Source organism: Misgurnus anguillicaudatus, chromosome 17, assembly GCF_027580225.2.
Source record: "Misgurnus anguillicaudatus chromosome 17, ASM2758022v2, whole genome shotgun sequence".
Classification (NCBI taxonomy): Eukaryota; Metazoa; Chordata; class Actinopteri; order Cypriniformes; family Cobitidae; genus Misgurnus; species Misgurnus anguillicaudatus.
The window spans coordinates 18420745-18447325 of record NC_073353.2 but is presented as its reverse complement, the minus strand read 5'-3'; the positions used below and the strand labels follow the sequence as shown (position 1 = coordinate 18447325).

At 37.4% G+C, this 26581-nt stretch overlaps 2 protein-coding genes across 3 annotated transcripts in view; both read right to left on the bottom strand.

Moving 5' to 3' along the window:
- Positions 1 to 302: 302 nt before the first annotated feature.
- Positions 303 to 5738, bottom strand: tent5c (terminal nucleotidyltransferase 5C). 2 transcript variants are annotated; one of them, XM_055215328.2, is made up of 2 exons: positions 5602 to 5738; positions 303 to 4438 (listed from the first exon to the last, which is right to left on the bottom strand). In XM_055215328.2, the coding sequence occupies exons 1-2, from the start codon at positions 5611 to 5613 to the stop codon at positions 3257 to 3259; spliced, it is 1194 nt and encodes a 397-aa protein (XP_055071303.1). In that variant the 5' UTR covers positions 5614 to 5738; the 3' UTR covers positions 303 to 3256. The 2 variants fall into 2 exon arrangements, with proteins under 2 accessions (XP_055071303.1, XP_055071304.1); XM_055215329.2 differs by lacking the exon at positions 5602 to 5738 and adding an exon at positions 5265 to 5464.
- Positions 5739 to 13733: 7995 nt separating this feature from the next.
- man1a2 (mannosidase, alpha, class 1A, member 2) overlaps positions 13734 to 26581 on the bottom strand; it is a 111725-nt gene continuing 98877 nt past the window's right edge. Inside the window, exons 10-14 of the mRNA XM_055214643.2 lie at positions 23351 to 23466; positions 23033 to 23252; positions 22593 to 22765; positions 18665 to 18780; positions 13734 to 15942 (exon numbers count right to left, since the gene is read on the bottom strand). Coding sequence (XP_055070618.1) covers positions 15810 to 15942; positions 18665 to 18780; positions 22593 to 22765; positions 23033 to 23252; positions 23351 to 23466 — 758 coding nt within the window. The 3' untranslated portion in view covers positions 13734 to 15809. The remainder of the gene's footprint in view (positions 15943 to 18664; positions 18781 to 22592; positions 22766 to 23032; positions 23253 to 23350; positions 23467 to 26581) is intronic.

Below are 26581 nucleotides of genomic sequence, written 5' to 3'. Positions count from 1 at the left end.
AGTAAACATTAGACTTTTAAAACAAATTATTTTTATTAAATTACTTTCAAGAGACCCCAACACCCACAATGTAAAAAAAACCTGCACGAATTTAAACAACTTGATGTTGCAAGTCAATTCTACCATTCAACTATTTTAAGTTTTGCTTGTGAAAAGTTGACAATTTTAAAAAATTTAAATTTTAAGTTAAAAGTAACAAATGCTGCATTTTTTTCTACAGTGCAAAAATCTAAATATTTTATTATACATATCAAATATATATGTTTAGGAAAATATAGCTATGAACAAAAGAGCAAGAAATATAATGGGCTTTCAATACTTTATTTTTTCCCGTTGATACACATTTTCCTTATTCTTTATTCCATCCAAAGGAAAATCATAGTGAGGTAAAAGTGCTGAGAAACAAAATGGCATAATAATGACAGCATGATCTACATCAATTACCAAGACAATTTCAAAACAATATATAGTGCTTCTCATATACAGACTTATTCCATCATTCACTTTTTTTAAACTCACAATCATTAGCATCCTCACCAAGACAAATAAACAAACAAAAAGTAAACAAATTCTGCTGAAATCCATAACTCTTGCAACATGGCAAAAGGGCTTCAAAAAGGCCTCCATCATCATTAAGACTTGCACTTTAAACAAGCATGTCCAAATCCAAAAAAATCTCCCCTGTACATAAACACACAGTTACAGATGCAACCAGAGCTACATTACAAAAGCTCCAACACCTTTGTCTACTGAAGAAAGAGGGAGTAACACTGGAAATATGGAATTACAGCTGACAAAAGACAAAAAAATAACACCACACACACAATATGAATTCAAAACACACAAAGCAATTGTATGCCCAACACTCCCTTTTCTGAGAAACATGCTTTAAACGGGAAACACACCAAGTCTCATCAAGCGCCCTTATCTGTCTGAAACGCATCTGGACAAGATAAACGCAGAGACACATTTCATTTTTCTTTTTTTTAACAAGCATGTTCAAAAAGCACATATCAAGGTGAGGTTCTGCTGGCAAACGACTACAGATCATATCGGTGCCCTAAAGGGAAAAAAAATAGCTAAACCAGTTCTGAGATGAGCGCTCCTTCCTGGTGTGAGTGTCACTTTTGTGCTTACCTATAACTCAAAACTAATTTAGTTATCAGGACGTCTGCTGATCCTCAGGATACACTGAAGCCCTTTCACATCCAGACATCTCCCTGAGACCTTTTACCCCACGTACTACAAAAAATAAGGCCGTTGCAAATTTACAAGACCGATAAAGTGCAATTCACATGGGGTTTTTATTAAATTTGGCCTTGGATATTAAAAAAGGCTGCTTTTTGAACACTTCTTGCTTTGGATAAGAGTAAAAGGGTGACGAGATGAGAAACAGAGAGTGACTAGAAAACTAAAAAGGAGGTTGGGATAGGTTTTCGACATTCTTAGACGTACGAGATGTCATTCACTCCCTTTAGCATTATTGAATGGATTCTGATCACAGACAGCATGAGGTACAAGGTCTAAATTAAGATGATCACAAAAGGCATCAGTGCGCTGTGCTGTTGACTCAGACATTGGTCCACAAAAAAAAAAAAAAACACAAGCACACACATACAGTAAAAATTCCTTCCTGCTCAATGACCCACAGAATGGGGGCGTGTCCCTTCATCAAACTTTTAAAGTCTGCGCGACAGCAGATAAGAGATGGAACGTGACTCTCTTGATTATCTACCGCGTGTGCTTGTACAAGCTGAACCAGCAAAAGCTGTGAATCGTGAGCAGAAGGGCAGCTGTTAGGCATTATGTAACGATGCTAGCACTAGCATGTCTTTGAATAGACTAACGGTGAATGAGGAGCACAGGCATGACAGGGGCGGACAGGAATAGCCCATCACAATTCAATACTGTCAAAGAAAAGCCAAAATTGGTTTACTGACTATTGCAATGTTCCTTGATGTAAGACAGCAGACACGAAAACCCAATAAAGATCAAGAGCAGCAACCCAAGCAACATCGGTCAGAGCCAAAACTGGAATGGAATCCATCACACAGAAATGCATTAACATCCATTCGAATCAGCAATGGTGTCCTCCAGCCCTCTATTACCAGAAAAGGATTTGTGACATACCAGCATTCGTCCTTCATTTAGTGACGCAGGAGCGCGGCGGAGACGGTCGCCCCACTACAAATTCCAGCCCACACACGGTCCATTCAAGGCACATCCTGAGGCGCAGCGAGGGATAATTTTAGAGCAGGGTGACACCGGTTGGCATGGTCGTAGAAGACTGGAGGTCTTGTTACACGCTGCTGTGCTAAGTCGGTTAATGACTGCTGATCCTCATCGCTGATCCTTGTATGGAGATGCCTGAACTCTCAGCGTTCAATACACATGCACACAATAATGACAGATCGACCCACATTTACAATCAAGATCCTTCAATTTAGTTCTATAAACTGCTCTTTAGCTTTATAGGGAAAAGGGGGAAAGGACAAACCGTCTTACTGTACATGTTGCAACCAATTTCAATCTCACATCAAGTGCGAGATTGAACAAAATGTAATGTGGAACAGGAAAAAAACTATGCATTATGCGTTCACACAGCAAACTGAAACGTAAAAACATGATTGTCACATTTCAATTCATGAGAACAAAAACTACTTTAGCTGCCCACCAGTGTACCAAAAAAACTCAAGGCCTAGAGTACCTACTTCACCTGTGTTCACATCTCACGTCTTTTTCTTCCAAATTTTGTCGTTTTGTATTTTTTATCTCCACATTTCTAAGAACATTATTAATATTTTTTTGGCCTTTGTGCTTTTTTGATTTTTTTGTGTGTGCGTGTAAAACACAATTCGTCCCAATATCTACTTTCCTTCATTTTTAGGGTTATAGTGTATTAAGGCACTATGGAAATTCTTTTCAGTATTGAAAAAATTAATCGCTCAGATCAGGGACAGAGATGAGAGCAACAAAATCAAATCTGAATTTTTCAAATTTTGAAGTAAAACAAAGGCAAACAAATGTACTTAATTCAAAACACTAAAATATATCACTTTGGATCAGAAATGACTTGACACCTCTGTAGAAAAGGACTTTTAAAAAAAAAAAAGAAAAAGGAAAAAAGAAAATGAGAATACTTGTCATTTTTAAATATCCTTTATGCCTACAGAGGGGATATCCCTTTTGGCCAAATAAACTGCTACGTGGCCATCTTGCGTTTCGGATTTTGATAGTCAAGCATCGTTGTTGTCTCTTAGTTACAAGGCAACCAAGTTGGAATGGATTGGTTACAAGAGGCCACGTAGTAGTTGTTGAAGTTCAGGTCTCTGACATACGGAGCTGGCTGGTAGTAACAGGTGACGCTGGACGCATCAGGTATGGCATTCTGCTCAGCGAGCACCCGAAACGCTGTCAGCGAGATGAGGTTGAGCGTCTGCCGCCTCTCGTGTCCCATGAGGCACACCGTGCTCTCGTTCACGACCCGGCGCAGGATCATGAGGTAGTTGTACTTGTTCTTCTCCTCACCGATGAAGTGGCTTTGCAGATAAGCCTCCAGTTTCCTCTGCTGCTCACCGATGTCGGGAAAGTCAATGAAAAAACGCGAGCACATGTAACGCTCCAAGGCCTTAAACTCCTCTTCGTCCGTGGGCTTGAAGTCCCTCACCAGGAGGTTGCAGTATTTCAGCAAACCACCTCCACGGATTTCCTCGGGCCTTTTGGTGGCGATGAGCTTGTTCCTGAGATGGTCCAATGCGACAGCGAAGTCACCGTACACGCTTTCCCCGACCACCGTAGGATGGAAGTGCCGAGACATGGGGTTCTCCGAGATGTCGTAATACGAGAGCACAGAGTCCAGGACGATCTGAAACGAGTCCACGCTGAACTCGAACTGCCTGCGGATCGAGTCCACGAATTTAAGTTCCACATTGCGGCCGTTATTGTTGGACAGGGAGATGAGAGACCAGCGGTCCTGCTCGGTGTAGACCTTGACCAGTTTCTGAACGTAGGCCTCCTTCAGGGTCATGGGAGTGATCTTCTCCTTGTTCACCCCCTCGGGCAAAAAGTCCAACAAAGTGCTCAAAACCACATCTTTGATGAGCTGAAACTCCTCTTCCCGAGGAAGATCCACCCTGAAGATCACATCCAGGTCTTTGTAACTCCAACCGATGTCCTTCACCAGCACGTGACTGGCTGTGGAGCCGTTCAGGCGAACATCTTTGACCATAATGCCCCGAAGCTCCAAGCGGTTTCTCACCATCTGGACAATATCCTTCAGCCGTACCTCCAGGGTAGGAAAGTTCCCACGGCCGTGGACTGGCACGGCCTCCGTAAGCACTTCATTCAGGCGGTTCACTTGCTCCCAGGTAAGCACACTTTGGGATTCACTTTCACTGTTGGATGAGGCTGAGGCCATGGTTGCAATATAGGCAGTTTTCTGGGATAAAATATAAAGAAGAAAATCAGACTTTCATAATTTGGCCTTATCGTTTAGATTTTTGCAAATAAATGTTAAAAACATCAAACTGTTCCAAACCAAACTTTTCCAAATCTACAGGATGGCTATAAATAATCTGCCTGAATTTAAATTAAACCTGGTAACAGTTAGCAGATTAATTTACTTAAAAAAAGGGACAAACACACAACACTCAATTAAAGTAGGCCTATATAATAAAATGTATGTTTTAAATAAAACAGATTGACTTCCCAACAAATAGTTATAGCTAAAGCGAACCGTGACTTTTGGGCTTTCCAGAAGTAACAACATTATGAAGCATTGACGGTGTACGAAACTGCTGTGTCTAAATATATATAATACCATATATTTAATACAATGACATGTAATATAAAAAAACAAACAAAAAAACAACAACTTTAAAACAACTATTTGCACTAAATGGCTTGATATTATATTATATTATATAAAAGTCTCTCAGGACGCCAAATAAAAGCAAGCAAAACAACTTTTACAACAGCAATCTAATGTAACGTTATAGAAATGAATACATTTGCATCCCACCACGTGCCCCCAAGCCATAAAAAGAGAGACGTCCAAAGTGGTTTAATCCAAAACGTGTTTATAAAAACACACAAACATTTAAGAGAGAAAATGCACGTGATATTTCGACACGCAAACCAAACAAACGAAATAGTATTAAATCCAAGTAGCAAACTCAAGTAAAAACCTTACGGATGCACTACGCATTACATCTTTATCAAACGCACTTACATAAAGTTATAATATATGGACATGTTCAACCTACTGTTCTCAGTCAATCCACCTGAGGTGTTCAGCAGCGTGGTAGACACGAAGTAGTGGATGTCAAATAAGATTTTGCACCGATACCTCCATCCATCCGTACAGCAGTGTGCGTCAAATGCCAGAGCTTCAGTTCTGAAGAGCTCACACATGCGCGCCCTCTTATAACTAACAGCCGAAGAGCTACTAGCTACAACCACAGCCACATTACCCAGACCTCAGCTGCGCACTATTTTACTCAAGCCGTGATAACAACACGTGGATATAAACATATAAACATTCAAATATAAGTGCGTGTATAGAATATAAGTATACATATAATGTATCCGCGTTTTACTTACCAACACTAACATAGCAGAAGTCGCAATACAAGGCGTATGTGGAATGAGGGTCTATGGAATTTAAAAACATACGCCTACTTGTTTGTATCAATGCGCCATCGACGTCTGTGATTGGTTGGAGAGGTTTTTGTGTTGCCAGGTGACCACGGGCACATGGCGAATCTGACGTTGGACGTTTACAGAGTAGCTGAAATATAAAACTAAATAAGTATAATAAAATTACACATTTGATAATATGACGTTTGCAAATGGGAGATTAAAAGTATTTTCATTTAAATAACATTTGTTGATTCTTCTCGTGAGTTTAGTGTTTATTTACACCATAATGTTTATTATGAAAAACATGATATCATAATGTTGTTGTCTGATATTAGTCATTGATATTAAATGCTGAATAACATAATTAGAAATAAATGAAATAAGTTATACAAATAGCTAAAATAATATAAAAGAATACTGAATGAGGAGAAATGTGGTTTTAAACCTATTTTTTATTATGGGAAATATATTCTTCATTTGCATAATGCTTGTAAAAAATACAAAATGTACAAAATACAAAATATTATATATATATAATATTTTAAGTAAAAATGACACAAATCAATATTTTATTTTGTTGTTAAAAGCTAGATTTTTTTTAGAAGCTCATACACACTTTTTAGAAACTAAGTGGTCTATACAGGATGAGTCACTACTGGTGGTAGTGGGTGGAGAATTTGAGGGCGTAGTGTTAAAGGGTTAAAACTAAAAAAGAGTGCATGAGAACAAGGGAAACTACAGGAACACAAAATTAACATATTTATCCTTCTGAGTACATCATAAGACTAAATGCATCCTCCAGTGGAGATATGATGGGGAAAGTTTCTGTCTGTTTGCTATTTCATCTTAGTTTTTATCTCTCAGACTTGATATGATGAGGTGTATATTACACAAGAATGCGAAACAGGAAACTATTACTCAGTCGGATGTGAGAAAACACAGGGTTTATGTTATAGATCTTCTAAATCAGTATGACTTTTGTGAATGACTGAGAACGGGAGAAATTAAAGAGAAAGGGAGAGCGAATTGAAAACTGGATCAGAGGGACTGTCCTAACAGGTATGTGTTAATCTAACATGACGTCAGTAGCTTGCAGATAAATATATGAGGATAAAAGAAGAAGATGTTAGTCCCTGTGTCACTGACATTTATGACTAGGAACGTTATTCCCATACTAAATCTTTTAAAATTATTGCCTCACCTCATCCAATCCCCAATACCCCTGAATGTTTCTGAGAAAGAGGAAAGTTCTTGTAAAAACCCTGCAAAAATGATGTTAATTTTCCTAGGAATTTTGTCACATGAAGTGTAATTTATTATGAGGATGTTGTAAAGATAAAAACATATGGGGTGATGAGCTAGTTTGTTCCGAGCAGGATGCCTTTTGCATACAATGAGGATGAAAGACGTGTTGTTTAAGAGAGTGGAAATGATATATGACAGTGTGTTATTACAGCATTACTGAAACCAGAAACTAACAGCATGCATCTGGGGGTTTACTGCAGTAACTGGTCTTTATCTTAGTTGCTTTTCGATGACCTCATCAAAGATATAAATCAAAACTTTAAAGAAGAAAGAGTTTGTCACTAAACAACACATGGAGTTGAGAAAGAAGCAAAACGTAAGGTTAGCATGTTCTCTGCAGGCAGATGCCATAACTACACTGTTATGTAAAAGTAGATATTTAGATGCAACATTTCATATTAATGCTATTAGGAGAGAGCAAGCAGGCGAAAGTAAAATTTTTCAGAAAAACGTAATTTTAAAAGATAATGTTTTAGACAGAGATAAATTTTTGCTGTGGTCAGTAACTCACAAGTGTGGTCTATCAATACCAGGTGAAAATTTGAACAAATGTAAAACGACTTCAGTGTAATTTCACTTTGAACATTAGTAGTGAATTGTTACTTTTAGACCCTGTAAAATGGGACGAAAGTAACACACAGGAGGGACAAAAGTAAAACAACAGAACAAGTTACTGTAGATTTTTGTGTTACACTTGTTTTTAGTAAATATACATGATTATGACCTTGTTAATATGTAACTGCAAACATATTTTGTTATTTATTTAAAAATAATGAAATTACATTTTCATTTTAAATTTTAGTTTCATTAAATGTTTCAAAAGGAAAGCAACCCGACAGTACAAACTTAAATTGTTGAGATTTAAAAAAAATGAACAGTTTGAACACAATGAAAATGAAATTAAATCAAATAAGAATAATATACATTTTCAACATAATGCAACAGTATTAGCAGCGGGACAAAAGTAGCAAGTGTTACTTTCGTCCCGACAGTTTATACCCGATTTACTTTTATTTTGAAAAACTCTTTATTTTAACACATGAAAGAGAAACACAACACGTTAAAAAATGTACCGCTTTAAGAATTTAGTTATCATGGTCAAAAACAGCTTTCTGGACCTACATGCGCAAAACGGTTGAATCAGGGCTCGGAGAAAATCACTTCCCTACTGAAAAATCCAGCTAAGATAAGCATAAGCTGGTAGCTGGTTTTAGCTGGTTTAAGCTGGTCCTTCCAGCCTGAAAAAGCTGGTGGGTCAGCTGGTCTTTTAGCCTGACCAGCTTAGTCCAAATCTTAAAAATTACTAAAACACAGCTTGACCAGCTTAAAAACTGACCAAAACACAGCTAGACCAGCTTGCTACTCCAGCTATACCAGCTAAAACAGTTTACCAGTTAATGCTGGTCTTAGCTAAGATCAGCATGAGCTGGTAGCTGGTTTTAGCTGGTTTAAGGTGGCAGTGGTTTAAGCTAGTCCTCCCAGCCTAACAAACCTGGTCAAGCTGGTGGGTCAGCTGGTCTTCCAGCCTGACCAGCTAAGTCCAGCTAGACCAGCTTGCTACAACATCAAAACCAACTAAATCAAACCTGGGAGACCAGCTAAAACCAGCTCACCAGCTTATGCTGGTCTTAGCTGAATTTTTCAGTAGGGTTTGTTACTTTCGCCTCGATTCCCCCCTACTGTATTTTTGGAGATGTTTTATCTAGTATTGTTCAAAGTCCAGCAAAGGCCACTACCAGCTTTGCTGTTTTATTGAAGCTTTATTAACCATCCTTATTTATTTTCGCTCTCTTTAATAAGATTCAAATGGAAAATACAGGAAATATGCATACAACAAATCTAATGGTGGGTTGGGTGGCAAACCTCTACCAGTAAATAAATACACTCTCGAGCATGCGCTTTTGTGCCCACACGTAAACTTCACAGAGAGCATCGAAACGAATCAAAATTAAGCGATGTTTTGTTTAAAGGTGAATGGCATTTAGTTTGTGAGGAGGGACAATGCCACCTGCTACAGCTGGGCTCATTGCCAAGTGGAAATGACTCACTGTCCACGCTACGGATGGTTAAACGCCGGCCATTAACACATTAAACACACTGAAGGAGACACACACACACACACACACACACACACACACACACACAAGCCATTAACAAATTAAACACTCCACTACGTTTGCAGAGGTCGACACAATTGTTTTTTCCCTTTTCTATCAGCCTTATGACTCATAGTGACATACATAATCCTCCCCTTCCCGTGACATCAGCAACCCCTCTGGGATCTATTGATTACAATTCAGAGCTCCCTGAAACACAAAAACATGAAGCACGGGGTCTCCTGCATCCAGAGCAGTCAGAAGAGATCATTTTGAGGATCTATTATAAGGATTAGTTCCAGACGAAAAAAAAATGTGTCACATTTGTAAAAACAACGTAACATTCTGCTAAATTTCTTAGTTTGTGTTCAACAGAAGAAAATCACAGGTCAAGAACCACATGATGGAAAAGTCTATTTTTGAGTGAACTGCCAAGTGTTTTTTAAATGAACTATAAGGCTTAACGGTGTGGATTTTCAGCACTGTTGCTTTACAGCAAGAAGGTATTCGGTTCAAGCTCCGGCTAGGTCAGGTGGTCTTTCTGTGTGGAGATTGCATGTTCCCCTAGTCAGCTTGGGTTTCCTCTGGGTACTCCAGTTTCCCCCCACATGCCAAAAACATGCAGGTTAGGTGACTTGATGATGCCAAATTGCCAACCTGTATGGATCAACTTGTGTGGATCACCTTGTGTATAGATTAACCAGTTCTTAACATAAATATAGATGCTGGAATGGCATTAAGAACAAACAAAACATACAGTACATGTCTTCAGTCCTAAAAAGGTCAAATTAGGCATTATTATACAATGAACAACATTAAGTGAAGCACGACATACAGTATAAGCAGAGTTGCAAAAGATGATAAATGTGACAATACTGTTTTGTACTGCAAAAACACAGTAAACCTTCATAAACCTCAACAAACCCCATACAGTATAAGTGAAACTATAGGCAATAGATATCGCCTCCAAGAGTTTCAATTACTTCTGGAATCTGGGAGATTTACAGTCATGACTGTAGCTCAGTATTTACAGAAACACAGAATCATTTGCACTCTCACTTCTGTCCTCTTTCACCCCTAAAATCATGCAGAGCGAATGCCAAAAACAATAGACAAAATCCCTCCACACGCCCACCTATATACAGCGGTATGCATGTGTTTACATTTACATAAGCTTATTTTCTGATTAGTTTACAGTTTATTCTGCTGGGTTATTTTTAACCCAATGCTGGGTAAATATTGGACAGAACACATGTTGGGTTATAAATAAACCAAGTCTGGGTTGTTGTAACCCAATCATGAGTTGAAACAACCCAGCATAGGTGCATTTTTGTCATGAGACAAAATAATTAATTTACACAGATTATACGTTTTAAAACTTTAATATTTAATATAATATGGTGTGTTGCTTTGAGCATCACTGACTGTTTGAAGATTTTTGTGTTAGTTGTGCATGAGTCCCCTGGTCACAAGAGGAAAATCCGGATGTCAAGATCATTGACCGCTGTAGCTATGGGCGGGAAACAACCAAAAGGAGGGATTTTGTCAGGAATAGTGCTGCTTTAATGCTCATGAGTCAAACCAGTGACACTTTGAAAAATGAAACGTACACGCACAAACACAGTGGCTGCGTCAAAAATCTCTAAAATGCTGCTATGCCTGAATCAAATGTTTACTTCCTGACTTCTGAGATACCTTCATGCTCTTGTACCACATTTCTACAGTATGCACGCGGGTGTCAATATAACATGATTGGTCGCAGCCAGTGTGTTTGGTGTCATTAGCAAAAGCTGCCAATTGACCTGCCTGGATCACAGTGACCTTGGCACATTATGTTGCTGTGCACACTAGCGGTGTGCCAGTTTCTCCAACTTATCATTCGCTGCGAAACAGTGGCCTAAGATAACCCTAAGCTAGTCACTAACCAGTGGTCACCAATCCTGGTCCTGGAGGGCCGGTGTCTCTGCAGAGTTTAGCTCCAACCCTAATCAAACACACCTAAAGCAGCTAATTAAGGTGCTTCAGGTGTGTTTGATTAGGGTTGGAGCTAAACTCTGCAGAGACACCGGCCCTCCAGGACCAGGATTGGTGACCACTAAACTGTGAATGCACAATGATGATCAATCTGTAAAAAATGAATTTTTAATGTATAACAAAGTTATTTGTTTACTGTTGACACAAAGAGAAAAATGCAGATATAGCAGGAATATCCAAATAAAACATTGACGTGTTCAAATCAATACAGGTTTACATATCAAGTTCACCTCTTATTACATAATAGGGCAATGATCTGAGTGTAATATAATTGAATGTATTATCATGTACTCTTTCTCATTAGTCTGGTAATGATAGTCAGGTTTGCCACATGGGTCAGTGACAAAAACAGTTTGGCAAGATGAGAAATTTAAAATTTAAAAAACTTGAGATATATTTCAATGCACATAGTGTATTTATGTTAATTTTATGCAATAAAAAATTACATTTGCAACATTTTTATTAAAAGTTAAGACTGAACGGACCTGAAAATGTCAAATGGTGTAACCGCCACTTGCGCCAAAAAAGAGAAATATTAAATATTTTATCCACCTTCATTTCATGTAAACAATCAAAAAAAAAAAACATTTTAAAATATCATTTTATTAGTTATTACTAAATGTAAATTTTAATGCGTTTTTGTAATATTTGTCCTGACATATGCTGAAAACAGCTCTGTTTTATAAATAATCTTTGACAAATGATGTAAAAAAAATTCTTATTGCATTACAAATAGATTATTATATTTTATTCTACATTTTTAATGAATATATTTCTAGTGCTGGGCAAAGATTAATCGCGATTAATCGCATACAAAATAAAAGTGATTTTTTGCATAATATGTGCGCGTGTACTGTGTCTAATAATTGTGTATATTTAACCACACACACATTCATGTATTCATTTCAGAATTGTTTTACTTATATATAATTGTTTTTAATTTATTTTTAATATAGAATATATACAAATATAAATAAATATATATATAAACATGTAAATGTTTCTTAAATACATACATGAATGTGTGTGTATTTATTTATACATAATAATTACACACAGCACATACTCATATATTATGCCAAAAATCACTTTTATTTTGTATGCGATTAATCGCGATTAATCTTTGCCCAGCACTAAATTTACATTTTAGTAAAAAAATTGTTACACCACATTGACATTTTTGCAATTATCCCCCAAATATTCTTTCAAAATGAAATAAAACCAGAAATTTTAGACTTGGTCCTAAGAAAAGAGAATGTATGCAAGTAATCTGCAAATTTATTTTGAAATTTTAACCCTTTAACATTTATCCATATGGACTCAAAATAATTAACGTCACGCCATTGACCCACATACCAAAAGATGACTGGTGGATCTCTCAGAAGGTACAAAATTGGTCACTGGGATGGTACCTTTTAAAAGGGTTCTAATATGTACCATTTTGGTACAGATATGTACCTTTGAGGAACCAGTATGTACCTCAAGTATTCAGCACCTTCTAATACAAAAGTGTATGGTGGCATACATATACTTCACTATTTTGTTTCTATTCACATTGATTAATTAATTTGCAAGCATAGTTCTTGTCACACAGCAGTACATGTCATTGTTATCGATTGCAAAATATGATTGTCAATCAGTTTGCACAGAGAAATCAGGGAGCTCTGAAGACATCTGTTCAGCAGACACGATGACAGGGTCAGATAATGTCACTGGAGTTGCTAAAAGAGGGCAAAGGGCTGCAGGAAATGACCTTCTGCCTCCTGCGTTTGCCACCCATTTATTCAGACCTGCCATGCTGCTGTCAGACCAAACACCACAGTGACACACCACAAAGACGGATGACAGCTGAAAACCAAAAAAGTAAAATAAATAAATAAACAAACAACTCCGCAATCGAATCTGCGGTCTCTGCCAAAGAGAGAACTGCCATATGTGAAAACTACCGCAATGACATGCATACTGAGAGCTGGGGTAATGTGCAACGACCAGTTCACCACGACCCATATCAAAGTGTACTGCCAAAAGCCAAGGAGCATGCAGGCCCTAAAACAAATATACTGTAGACCGTGCCTCTGTTGTTGATAAAATTATTAAAATGACTGAAATGCACATGCTATAGTTTCACTTTCCATTCCCTGGAATCATACATTTTAAAGGGGAAATTTCATTTTAAGATGTCAAATAAATCGTTGGTGTCCTCAGAGTATGAATGTGAAGTTTTAGTTCAAAATACCATATAGATAATTTATTATAACATGATAAAATTGACACTTTTTAAGTGTGTCCTTTAAAATGCAAATGAGTTCTCTACACTAAATGGCAGTGCCGTGGTTGGATAGTGCAGATTAACAGTGGTATTATCCCCTTCTGACATCACAGGGGGAGCCAATTACAATTACCTATTTTTTCACATGCTTGCAGAGAATGGTTTACCAAAACTAAGTTACTGGGTTGTTCTTTTTTTCACATTTTCTAGGTTGATAGAAGCACTGGGAACACAATTATAGCACTTAAACATGGAAAAAGTCAGATTTTCATGACATGTCCCCTCCACAACTCCACAAATATCATGATAAACTCCATAAATTTAACATAAGAATGAAAATGGTTTATTCAAAGAGTTGGTAAGACAAGACTTAACAACAGTTTGTAATATTCTGTTCACTTTTTGTAACATCTTTATTGAATTTGTGTAGCATTTTAAACATATTTACAGTTATTGTTTTTTGTTCAGTAAAAATACAAATACAGAACACAGTTTGTTCAAAACCCACCCAGCAACAACAGAGAAGAATGCTGACCAGGGCATCTCTTGCTATTTGTCAAAGTGATGTTACTGGGAGAAAAGGAAACAATAAACCACAAAACCAGCAGAACACCACTGCTGCCATCTAGAGGAGAGGAGCTGTTGAGACATGACCAGAACGGTACTGCACGAGAAATAGAGGAGTGTGAAAGTTGATGAACGTTTAAAAAATGAGAAGATTTGAAAGGTTATGAATAGAAAAGTTCCTTTAAGGGGTTAATGAAACGTACACCCAACAACCCTTCAATGGTGCACAAAGTTTTTTTCATCACCTGAACATACATCAGCTTGTTTATCCTTCTCTGGTCTATTACATTAAATGTTTTCTGACTGAGTTTGAGGATGCTTCATTCTACAGACCGGATACGATAAATAAAAATAAGAAATAAAAACAGGAATCAGACTAAGGCTGAGCATATAATTACAGAAACATCATATTCATTAAGGTAAATTAAACCAAAAAAACATTAAACAAAATAAATTCAACATGATTGGATGTAGGTCTTGTTGAATCAGAGAAATTGTGATTGGCTGCTCCGTGCTCTCTTATTTAAAAAAAAAACACACACCCAAGTGTTACGTTATGCATGTTAACCATGTTAAAATCCTGGTTATGACTGAAACATATGAGGGGAGTGAAGTGAAATGCTTACAAAAAATCCATGTTTCTTCATTTGACTAATCCAGGTATTAAGGATAGAGGTATTAAATTTACTTTTATAATGCAGTTGTATGCAAAACCTCTCAGCAAACACCATTTTAGAGTATATTTGATTTATTCTGGTTTTCCTGTACATGGCACAGTGTATTTTCTTAAATCCAAGTGCCACATACTGTATAAAAATCTCTCTCCTGTTGGCTACAACTAGTGGTAAATCTGTTGTTGAATTAGGTCCAAGATTAACAAATAAAAACAAATTATGACAACGTATACTAAGCATTGTGAAGACACTACTTATTAAATGTTACCAATTGTGTGATGGACCAAACATCAAACGCATCCAACTTCTGCTTTAGAAATGCAGAATGAATGACATTGACTCAATGACTGATACAGAGTGAATGCAAAGAAAGTTGGGAATGAAAAGAGATGAAATACAGATATTCCAGGAATGAACAGATGATACCTGTATGATGTAGGCTGATTCACAGGCAGCAGCTGTTTAATAGCAGCACATGTATGTGAATAACCAAAGTTTTTATACCCACTAACCTTAAACCAAAAGCATTACAACCTGCAGAATACAGACAACAGAATGTTCGGGTAGAGCGCACAGAAATCTTGGTAAGAGAGGAAGGCTCATCCCCGTCTGCCTCTGGCCTAAATTTATCCTCGTCTGGAAAGAGATTTCACAAGAGGTCACATCCAACATCCGCTATCTTCCAGAAGCCCAAAGCGCTACAGTTCCAGCTCAGAGAGTGTGAGGCTCCAAAGGCTGTCTGGTCCGAGATACATTTATCCTTCATTTTGCTGTGATTTAGCACTGAGCCGATAACACTAAATGCTGCCAAATTAGGGGAAAACAAAAGTGCCAAAATCCTTTTCCCAGTGACACATCATCCAGAAAGTCCATTTTGTCTGATAATCGACAGCATCGTACCAGTGCTGTTTGTTTTGTCTGTGAGGGTTGTGTGTACAGATGTGTAAGACCGTGCGGCGCTCCGTTCACAGTCACAAGGAAAGACACGCGTGACTGAAATCCGTGAGCAGATTCAGCGAGAATATATGCGAGAGACGTACATAAAGAGTGTCAGATTTGTTTTGGTCTCCCCCGGTCGCTGCAGTCACATCATTTACAGTACAGGAGGACACTGTATTAGGTGGAGAAAGTTCTCTCCTCTTCTTCACCCTGTCTTTCTGAAGGAGGGAGGCGTACAAAAAAGGGGCGAATGAGGGGGGAGGACGCCCCCCCGGTGAGTCCACTCTATCGCTGGGGCTCACTTCCAGGCAATGTGATGTTACCCAGGTGCAGGACCGGCAGGGGGTGAGCCTCCGTGTTGAAAACCCAGCTCTCAAGAGGCAACAGCTCATCGCTGGAGAAAAGTAGATACAGATATCTACAAGAAAAAAACACAAAGATTACAAGCATGAATAATTATTTCATTCAGCGCCATTCACAGTTTTAAAAGATTGGTCCATTTTCTTAAAAAAAAAATCCAGATAATTCACTCACCACCATGTCATCCAAAATGTTGATGTCTTTCTTTGTTCAGTCGAGAAGAAATTATGTTTTTTGAGGAAAAATTAGATTTTTCTCATTTTAATGGACACTTAACAGTTTTAATGTATTTTAAAATTGCAGTTTCAAAGGACTTTAAACGATCTCAAACGAGGCATAAGGGTCTTATCTAGCAATGCGATTGTCATTTTTGCCAAGAAAAATAAAAAATATGCCCTTTTAATCCACAACTTCTCGTCTTCCTCTGGCTGTGTGATGAGCCAGCGCGACCTCATGTAATTGCGTAATGCCGTGGAAAGGTCACGTGTTACATGAAACAAAGACATTAATTAGTATCATTCGACATACAACAACAAAGGAACGGTCCTCTTTCTCCACACTTGTAAACACTGGGGTGTAGTTTCGATACGTAATCCGTGACCTCTTGACCTGATGCCGTATTACGTAAGGTCGCGCTGGCGCGTCACAGGACCGGAGGAAGACGAGAAGTTGTGGTTAAAAGTGAATTTTTTTTATTTTTCTTGTAAAAATGACAATCGTTTCGCTAGATAAGACCCTTATGCCTCGTTTGAGATCGTTTAGAGTCCTTTGAAACTGAAATTTAAACTGCATTAATACTGTTAAGTGTTGGGTTCCATTAAAGTCCATTAAATTGAGAAAAATCCTGGAATGTTTTCCTCAAAAAACAATTTTTTCACGACTGAACAAAGAAAGACAACAACATTTTGGATGACATGGTGGTGAGTAAATTATCTGGATTTTTTTTAAGAAAATTGACTAATCCTTTAAACTCTAGAGGGCCTAGTATACTTTTCCAAAATGGAACTGGACACAATGATCCTTTAACGGGACTGTAAATATGATATATAAAAATCTAATGCATTCTTTTAACAGCAGACTTATAAAACAGTTAGCTGTAATCTACATTAACACCAGCAGGTGGAGGAAGTGTTCAATATGGCAGACTTTCCAGTCTATGGCACAGAACATCGAGCATTGCATTAGCAAAGCAAACGTCATAGGTTCGATCCCAGGGAACACACTGCAAAAAATAACTTTCTTAGTATTTTTGTCTTGTTTTCAGTACAAATATCTTACATTTTTTAAATCAAGATGCATTTTCTTGATGAGCAAAAAGTCTATTTTTAGACAAAAAAATACAATTTCAACTTAAAGGAATATTCCATTTTCTTAAAAGAAAAATCCAGATAATTTACTCACCACCATGTTCTCCAAAATGTTGATGTCTTTCTTTGTTCAGTCGAAAAGAAATTATGTTTTTTGAGGAAAACATTGCAGGATTTTTCTCATTTTGATGGACTTTAATAGAGCCCAACATTTAATACTTAACACTTAGCAGTTTTTTTCAGCGGAGTTTCGGATGACTGTGGACGATCCCAGGCGAGGCATGGGGGTCTTGTCTAGTGAAGCGATTGTCATTTTTGACAAGAAAAATGGAAAATATCCACTTTTAAACCACAACTTCTCATCTAAATACGGTCGTGATGCGCCAGCGTGACCCCACGCAATACGTCATGACGTCAAGAGGTCACAGAGGACGAACGCGAAACTCCGCCCCAGTGTTTACAAATGTGTTGAAAGAGGACCGTTCCTACGTTGTTGTATGTCAACTGATACTAATTAATGTCTTTGTGTCAGTTTATATATGTAACACGTGACCTCCCTACGTCACTACGCATTTGCGTTAGGTTGCGCTGGACCGGACCTAGACGAAAAGTTGTGGTTTAAAAGAGCATGTTTTTTATTTTTCTTGTCGAAGGTGACGGTCGTTTTGCTGGATGGGACCCTTGTGCCTCGTTTGGGATCGTTTGTGGACCTTTGAAACTCCGTTGAAAAGAACTGTTGTGTGTTGAGTTAAGTATTAAATGTTGGGCTCTATTAAAGTCCATTAAAATGAGAAAATTCCTGGAATATTTTCCTCAAAAAACAAAATTTCTTCTCGACTGAACAAAGAAAGACATCAACATTTTGGATGACATGGTGGTGAGTAAATTATCTGGATTTTTCTTTTAAGAAAATTGAATATTCCTTTAAACAAGCAAAAATATCTGCCAGTGGGGTGAGAAAAAAATTCTTGAATTAAGTGTTAAGTAAAAAGTTGTACTTATTTCAAGATTTTTTCTTACTGCATTGGCAGCTTTATTTGCTTGTTTCAAGCACACATTTACTTAAATTTAATTTTTGTTGTCTAAAAATTAGATAATGTTTCTTAGGTAATTTTGCTTATCAAGAATATAAATCTTAATTTAATACTATTTAGATATAAGTAAAGAAAACAAGACAAAAATACTAAGTAAGAAAGTCAGTGCACACATACTGATAAAAATGTATAGGTTGTAATGCACTGTGAGTTGCTTTGGATAAAAGGTGTCTCTTAAATTAATAAATGAATAATAAATGTGATAAATGCTCATCTTGTGCTGCATGATCATCCTAACCATTACAATACAACAAACACACCGTTGTTGCATTGCTACTACACAATTTTAACTTAAGTACTAGCTTGATGACCTGAACTTGTTCGTGTTACTATAGCAACACAGCTTCAGCAGATTGTCAATGAATGCAAAGAGATTTACTTGAGAGTTTCAGCCAGGAAGAAGCTTTGCTGGACGTCGTCGTAGGTGGGGTTGGAGGAGTAGACGTCTTTAACACCAGTGAATCCTCCACTGACTCGACAGTATTTATCAATGGCCTGCAGAGACGACAGAGATGGGGGCTATAAATTTTAATTTACACAAATATATTATAAAACCCCATACATTTCTGCTAAAATAAATGAACATGAAGCTATCCTAAATGAACTGATTTTAAAGTTGTTAGATGATGTGTGACACATGTTTTAATTTGAATCAAATGCAAAACCTCAGCAAGAGTCAGTTATTGAAACACATATCTTAAGGGTTTCTAAAAAAAAGTTACTGCCTTGCTGGCAAGCAACTCTATTATATTTACTCACCCAACCAATTTATACTTGCATTTGGCAAGGTCTCATTTTGGCCCCAGTATATAAGTGTACAGGCTTGCATATAGTAAATGCACAAAATAAATGCATTTCTATGCTATAGCTCAGTTTGTATTTGTTCCTGTTACTCAGCTGATAAAGCATTGCATTAGCAGTGCAATGGTCATGGGTTCGATCTCCAGGAAACACTCATGGGTGATTCTAACGAAATTAGACTTAAGAGGTGTCATGAAACATTTTGATTAAAAAAAAGTTGATGCAAAATAAGAATATCAAAATAAGAAGCATACAGTTACAAACATCTCTTCATGTACTATTTTGCGCATGATTTCAAATGACATCATACAAACCAATTTTGTTTTTTTTCCACATTTAAGGAGAACATTTTCCTTACCGCAACATGTCCATGACTGGATTTGGGTTCTTTGACATGGAAATATTTATAATAAAAAATAAAAAGCTTCAGTGCATGTTATACTATAAACATTTACAGTAAAGAAACATGTGGAATTTTGTGATCATGGTAAATGTAGAGACAATAATAAGGAATATAAATGTGTACAAGAAAAAATTCTCATCCTCCGCAACAATTTTCAATCATTGTTTAAGCCCTCAATGAACTAACATTTAAAAAAAAATGTTGGAAAGGACCTGATTGACTGTGACAATCAAGATGGCTACCTTTTTAGTAACTAACTTTTTAGTTTTCATTACCGAAACATGAGTTTGTAAATGCATATATTTAATGTAATATCATGTTGCGGTAATGATAATTTTTGATAATGATAATCTAAAAAAATGAAATAATTCTATAGGAAATATTTTTAAATCCTGCAAAAAAATTGGCTTCAGGGGTTTTTAAAAAAATCTAATGCTGGACACCTTCTAAGTCTGGATTTCGTGAGAATCACCCACATACTTATGTATTGAATGCACTGTAAGTCGCTTTAGATAATAAGTGTAAAAATATAAACAAAAATATGTGCATATCAACAAACGATCCGTTCTAATCACCACCTAGCACATAGTTCCCACTGTTACAACAATTCAGAAAGAAAAACGTGTTATATGAAGCGACTCTATTTCGCTGGCCCTGTTCTCTAAGAACCAATATTGTTCCATTAGTGCTGCTTCAGCCTCTCCAAGCAGGACTTGAGGGAGAGAGTGATGCATGCCATCTGTGCCAGTAAAACATGGCATGATGTGCTCGCCTTCCTGTAGCAGATATGCTTCAAACAGCTGCTACGCTGTGGACTTGTCTCACATGGTTATAACACAACAGCAGCTGCAGACTCCATTTAACCCTTTCAGCAGAGATTTACAGACACTCATTCCTCACCTTTTCATCTTTAACTCAATCAATTAGCTCTTAACTTACCAGTAGACAAGTACAGTATACTGCAATGCCAGTATACTGCAAACATACCACTTAATTTTACAGTCCTATACTACATTTATGCGCTATGTAGGCTACTTATTGTATAACTGCGTATTATCAGGCACCAGCTCTGAACCGAACTCTGATGCAATAGCAGAGCGACATGATCTCATTCATTTCAATGGAAGCTTGGAAACTTTCAGCGACACAAGTAAAAGTGACTGTTGGTGACCGGATGGGGCATGTCAATGGTGGTCTGAACGAGGGGTTACCCTAAACCTAACCCACATTAAGTAGCCTACATATATGTATTTTAATATGATCATATATCAAATAAGTGCCACCCAAAATACTATAGAAACACAGGGGTTTGTCACTTTTGACAGAAATGTGGTGGTGACATATAGACTTGCACAGTAAGCCTCCACACAGTTACATATGAAGAGTTTGGTTCCAAAACGCGATAAACGCCATAAAAAAATGAGTTACCCCAAAATCAGTATTATATAAGGTCAGTATTAAAAAGTAAATTGTTACTTTTATGTAAAATACAATATCAGCTGTGTTATTCTGTGATCTTTTCTCCCTTTTTCCCAAAACGCGATCCTTCTCTGCAGAATGCAATAAATGCGCTCAACAAATCACAGCGCACCATTACACGCATTGTAAACAACAATGGCGGCACATTGAATACACACAGAATACTAGTTTTCCTCATCTGCTCTGACTCTGACAAAGTTTTTATGACTTATGCCATTAATGTTTATTTCTTTAATCAGTGTATACCACTAGTCAACTAAATTAATATAACATGGCAAAGATGAATGCACATTTATATATTAATTTAATAGATTTTTATAATAAATCTTTAAAAAGCAAATTATGGATTTGAATTTTTAATGTTATTAAAGCCTAAAGATGCTATGTGAAAGTTTGTAACAGAAAATTGGTGTTTTTTATCTTGTCACTTTCTTCATATTGAAAACACATTTTTACCCAAATTTGTCAAAATGGATTTATTGCGTTTTGGAAACAAACTCTTCAAATATACAGCAGTTTTCTTTTACAATTTCCTATTTGTTCAGTCTATGCAATGTAGTCTCCTCACTAAACTCTCTCTGTGACCACATTAATCCAAACTAATAGATAAATCACTATCAAAAAGACAAACACAACAAAACCTAAAATCCATTCATTTAACCTCCAGCTGACAACTTCAGATAAGAAACCAGGAAGATATCTTAACAGATCCTGAAGCTGAACCACTGGAACGAACACAAACCAAGAAGAGAAATTCTGGGAAACAGAAATGAGCTTTATTCTGTTCACTTACTCATCTGACAGAAATGGGGGGAGTGAAAATGAAGGAGAGAGAAATAAAGATGGCATCCAACAGTACTTCAACTCTAAACAAAGCCGGCTGTAAAGAAACATCACTGTACCAGCAGAACAATGACATCCAAACAGAGAAAAACAATCACTCTCCATTCTCAAAAACCCAAACAGAAAGGCCCTTCAAAATTATATAATCTGGGTCATCCTGAAATAATCCTCACAAGAAAAGAAGAGCAAGCATAAATCTGAACAATTGAGATGAATGTTCAGCTGCAAGAATAATATGAACAACAAAAAGATGACAGATACTGTACACATGGGCTGAAACTAGAGATGGATATCAAAAGGATGAGATAGGAGTTTAGATACAATGAAGAACATGAACAGTCTGACCTTAATTCTGTCTCTGATATCAACCTGAATACTGATAGCTGGAGATATTGAGTCCTGCGTGAGTCTAACTTCTGTTTGTGTAGACAAGCCTCACTTAAAGGCTGGGTGCGTGATTTTTGAAAAAACCTTTGGAAATGGGAGTACCAAAACACACTTGTAGCCAATCAGCAGTAAGGGGCGTGTCTACTAACCAACATAATTGCCTTGGTTGCGTATGTGTGGGAAAAGAAGGTCCAGATTCTATTAGGGTAGGGGAGTGTTTGTTTAGGTGATTTCAAATATCAACATTGGCTTTCAGAGATCATGCACCCCGCCTTTAAACATTAGGTTATGCTTAGGGATTAAACCAAGCTTGACATGCGATAAAAGCTTGATAAAACCATCCATCCATTTCGGTCATACAGACGGATGTATGAGTGAGAAGTGAGATGCTGACCTGTGCTGCCTCCCAGCCCCACTGCCTGTATTTGGGGTCGTGGGTGAATCTCCACATGTACCAGTATGTCTCGATGACCTCTGGTCTCAGGATGTAGTACTTCTCGTTCTGTCTCACGGCTACCGCCTCCAGACCGCTGTCAAACTTAAAGGCTTCTGGTCCGAGCTTTAGCACTGCAATGATATTAAGCTTTATGAACCTCAACATTTTAGCAGAATCTTCATTCCTCATTCTTTTATAAATGTGATTTTGTACAGATTAATTAATTTGACTCAGTCAGGTTATATAATTTAGAAACACATTCCCAAACTACCCTTTTGTGTTACCATGGCAACACACGTTGATATAATTTGATGATCAAAAGTGAGTTTTTTTCTTGACCTGTCAATTGTGTCAAAAATGCAAGTTTACTCTCTCTATACCCCTTTAAATTCACTAACCAGTGCGATCGTAGCTTTCGTGGCAGGTGTGGGCAATCTCTGCTCCGAGCTGCAGATAGTGTCCCGCTTTATCATCCGGTGAACCATCAGCCCCCAAGGCAAACATGCCTCCAGCAAAGCAGGTCAGGTGACCCATCTTGCGCTCCAAATGACCGTTTTTCCACTCCCCAATGAAAGTAAGACCACCGTTGGACTTACGGATGAGGTGACGCTCGATAGCCTGGAGAAGGAAAAGAGTGAAGTATGAAGGTTAACAGACACTGATGCAGCATTGAGCAACACTGTACACATGTTGTCATGGCAACCAGAAGTTCTCACCTCGATGGCATCGTCGTAGGTCTTTCGAGCTTCTGTGTCTGTTTTGTCAGACATGAGCCAAGCCTTCAGCAGGTATTCATAAAAACTATCACCCAGCCCGCCCACAGAGGTGTGATCTGCAGAACAGGACAAAGAAACCAGAATAAATCAATGAGAGGTGAGACTTCTGGGACTAAGAAGTCTTCATCAACCCTGATAGTAGATGCGAAATAGCCTCTCACCAGCTGAGGAGCACCATTACATTTTACGGTATGCTCCTTATGGGCTGTTACAAGTTGACAGCTGCACATTATTTGGAAATGAGCTCATCCAATAATTACTTCCTTATTTTTTTAGTGGAACACAAGAGAAGAATTCTGAAGACTACTTGTGCCTCTGGTGCTTTCAAGTTTCAAAGTGGTCCAAACTATATTCCAAGTACCAAAGAGTCAAACACTGTTTTAAATTGTATAGACTACCCAGTAGTAGGACCGAATTCATTCATACTGCCCATAAACAAACTATATATAGTACCTAATGTTTAAAGGGGTGGATCAATGGTATTTCATGCATTTTGACTTATTAACACGGTTATAGAGTTGTTTCCTAAAAATAGGCAAAGTGTCAAAAAAGCAGTTGGGTATTTACAGAGTATTTCTATGCCAAATACACTTCGCCAGGGTTTGTACGGGTCCAGCTGACGTTTCAGGGGTTTCTATACGAATCATTTATTTTTAACCCCACCCAACCGTCATTCAGCAAGATATGCTATAACTTACAAACATCACATCACATGGCACAGCTTTGTTTAATTTTAAAACTCAACAATGGCACGGAAGAAGAAGTGTGTTTTTGGATGTAAGAAGAAGAGAGCCAGCCTTATGGAAACAATGGATATAGTTTATTATCCGGGGTAGCAGCGGAGTTCTGCTTGTGTGTTTGATGCGCTGGATTGCATTGAAAAGTCCCAACCGGGTCATGAGTTGCATGCAGTAAGTAAGACTTCTGTCTTATGTTGGAAATAGGCGCATAAGTGCATGTAGTGTATCATAAGTTAAATAGTGTTGTATAGTGTTGCATGACTCGTACTCGCTCCTCCCGCGGTAGTAACTCCTCCTTCTTAATTTTTTCGTATGTTAATCGGAAAGAATCTGTAAATCTAATCTTTCTTTTATAATTCTGATTAAACTAAAGACTCTTCGGAGACATAAAGGATGTAATACTACTCTATAGGTAATCCAGATTAACATCAGAAATGCAGAAACAGCGTGTGCTATGGACGCTTTAAAACAGTCGATGAGTAGGTACATCATCCAATTCAGTACCTACTGTAACAGTTTGCAATTGATAAATCCTTCACAAAGATTCAACTAGACAATTTACAACTACATTTCTACAATCGTAATAATATATCAGTTCATCTGGAGCAAAGAAAGTCCAGCTGTGGCTCAATTTTGTCTATTGTCTTCTTAGAGCTCAGTCTTTTAACGTTCCTAAATGGCGCTATAAAAGTGTATTGAGCCTTGACACTTATTACAATAAAAATGCGCTGAAGTGAGCATGTTTTTGCTTGCATTCATTCAGCACGGACACACGCCAGCACACACCTAATCATTTATAAACACAGCCATTGTGTGTGTTCTGCTCTGACAGAGCTAATGACTCGGTGGATTGAGCGTGTGTAAAGGGTGCGTGTGTTTGACAGGCCGGGAGTCATTTGTACTGGTAACTGCTTGTAATGGGGACTTACAACAAACCATGTAAACAATCTGTGTTTGGTTATCAGAGGAAGCAGCAGAGATTAACACAGACACGTTTAAGAAATTGACAGAAGCATGGGGTCTAAAAAGAGGAACTAGGAAAGAGACGTGGCCTAGTGGCTTGCACATGCACTCAGATGCGAGCTGTGATGCTATGTGGTGTGATGTGAACCATCTCAATTTCAACACAACATTTCCAATTAAATAAAAATGATATAATGTTCTTTACATTATGTCAGATTAATTAACATATTTATTTTTCTCTCTGAAAAAATAACTTTGATATCTTAAATACTGATTGAATAATGTGATTTTAACTCTTTCCCTGCCAGCGTATTTAAGAAAAAGTTGCCAGTCAGCGGCAGGATTTTTTAAAGGATTTTCACAAAAGTTTAATGCCTTCCAGAAAATGGTCTTATTTAAATATATAAACATTCAATATATCAAATGAAAAAACAGACCATCTGCTTTAAAAAAAAACGTTTTATCCTACCTTCATTTGTTCTCTTTTTATCACCTCTCAAATATGGGTAGGTTTCTTCAAAAATACCACATTTTGAGCAAAAAGCTGAGATAATTAAATTTTTGTGAAGGACTTTTGATAGAGATCAGATTCAGAGCGATCCTCAAAACATACGCAGAGTTTGAACTGTTTGCACGAAGGGAAAACTTTGGGGTTTGTTAAATTGGGTAAGAGCGCCAACTGTTGAATAATAGCAAAAATAAGAATTGACGGAAAAACTCGTCATTGGGAGGGAAGCGGTTTCTCTTACTTGATCAGTTAACTCATGTTAAATTAATGATTATAAAATCAAACTTTAATAATCCCAATCTCATAGTTAGATTATGATACTTTAGCCTGAATTATACACTATATATACACAGGGTTCCCACACCTTAGTTAACTTCAAATTCAAGGACCTTTCAAGGACTTTCCAGGTCCAATAACCTCAAATTCAAGGACTAAATGTGGGGACACATTTCAAGTGAGAGCAAGGTTACATCGTGTTACCGTTTAAGATACATTGTTACAGTTCCCCTTTTGAGGGAACTCACGCTGCGTCACTGCAGTGACACTTTTGGGACGCCTCCAGAGGTAAGTGCGTCTGAATGTGTACATCAAATTCAACCAATGGTGAGGCTTAACGACAAAGACAGGGTGATGCAGGAGCCAGGAAGTATATTCAGGGTTCTTGCAGGTTTCAGCAAGTTAAATTTAAGACCTTTTTAAGACCTTTTAAGACCATTATGAGTAAAATTTAAGACCAACACGACACATTACTAGAAGCATTCGAATGATCTCCGAAATTCTCAAAACGTTCTATTTTTATTGATTCAGTTATAGAAACATATAAAATGAACACAGTTTTAAAACAGATAATCAATATACATGGAAATTCATTATGCTTAACCCTATTAAACAGCGAGTGTTGGCAACGACAAATTCTACCCACAGCACTTTAGGAAGACACTTCTGACAATGGAAGCCCAA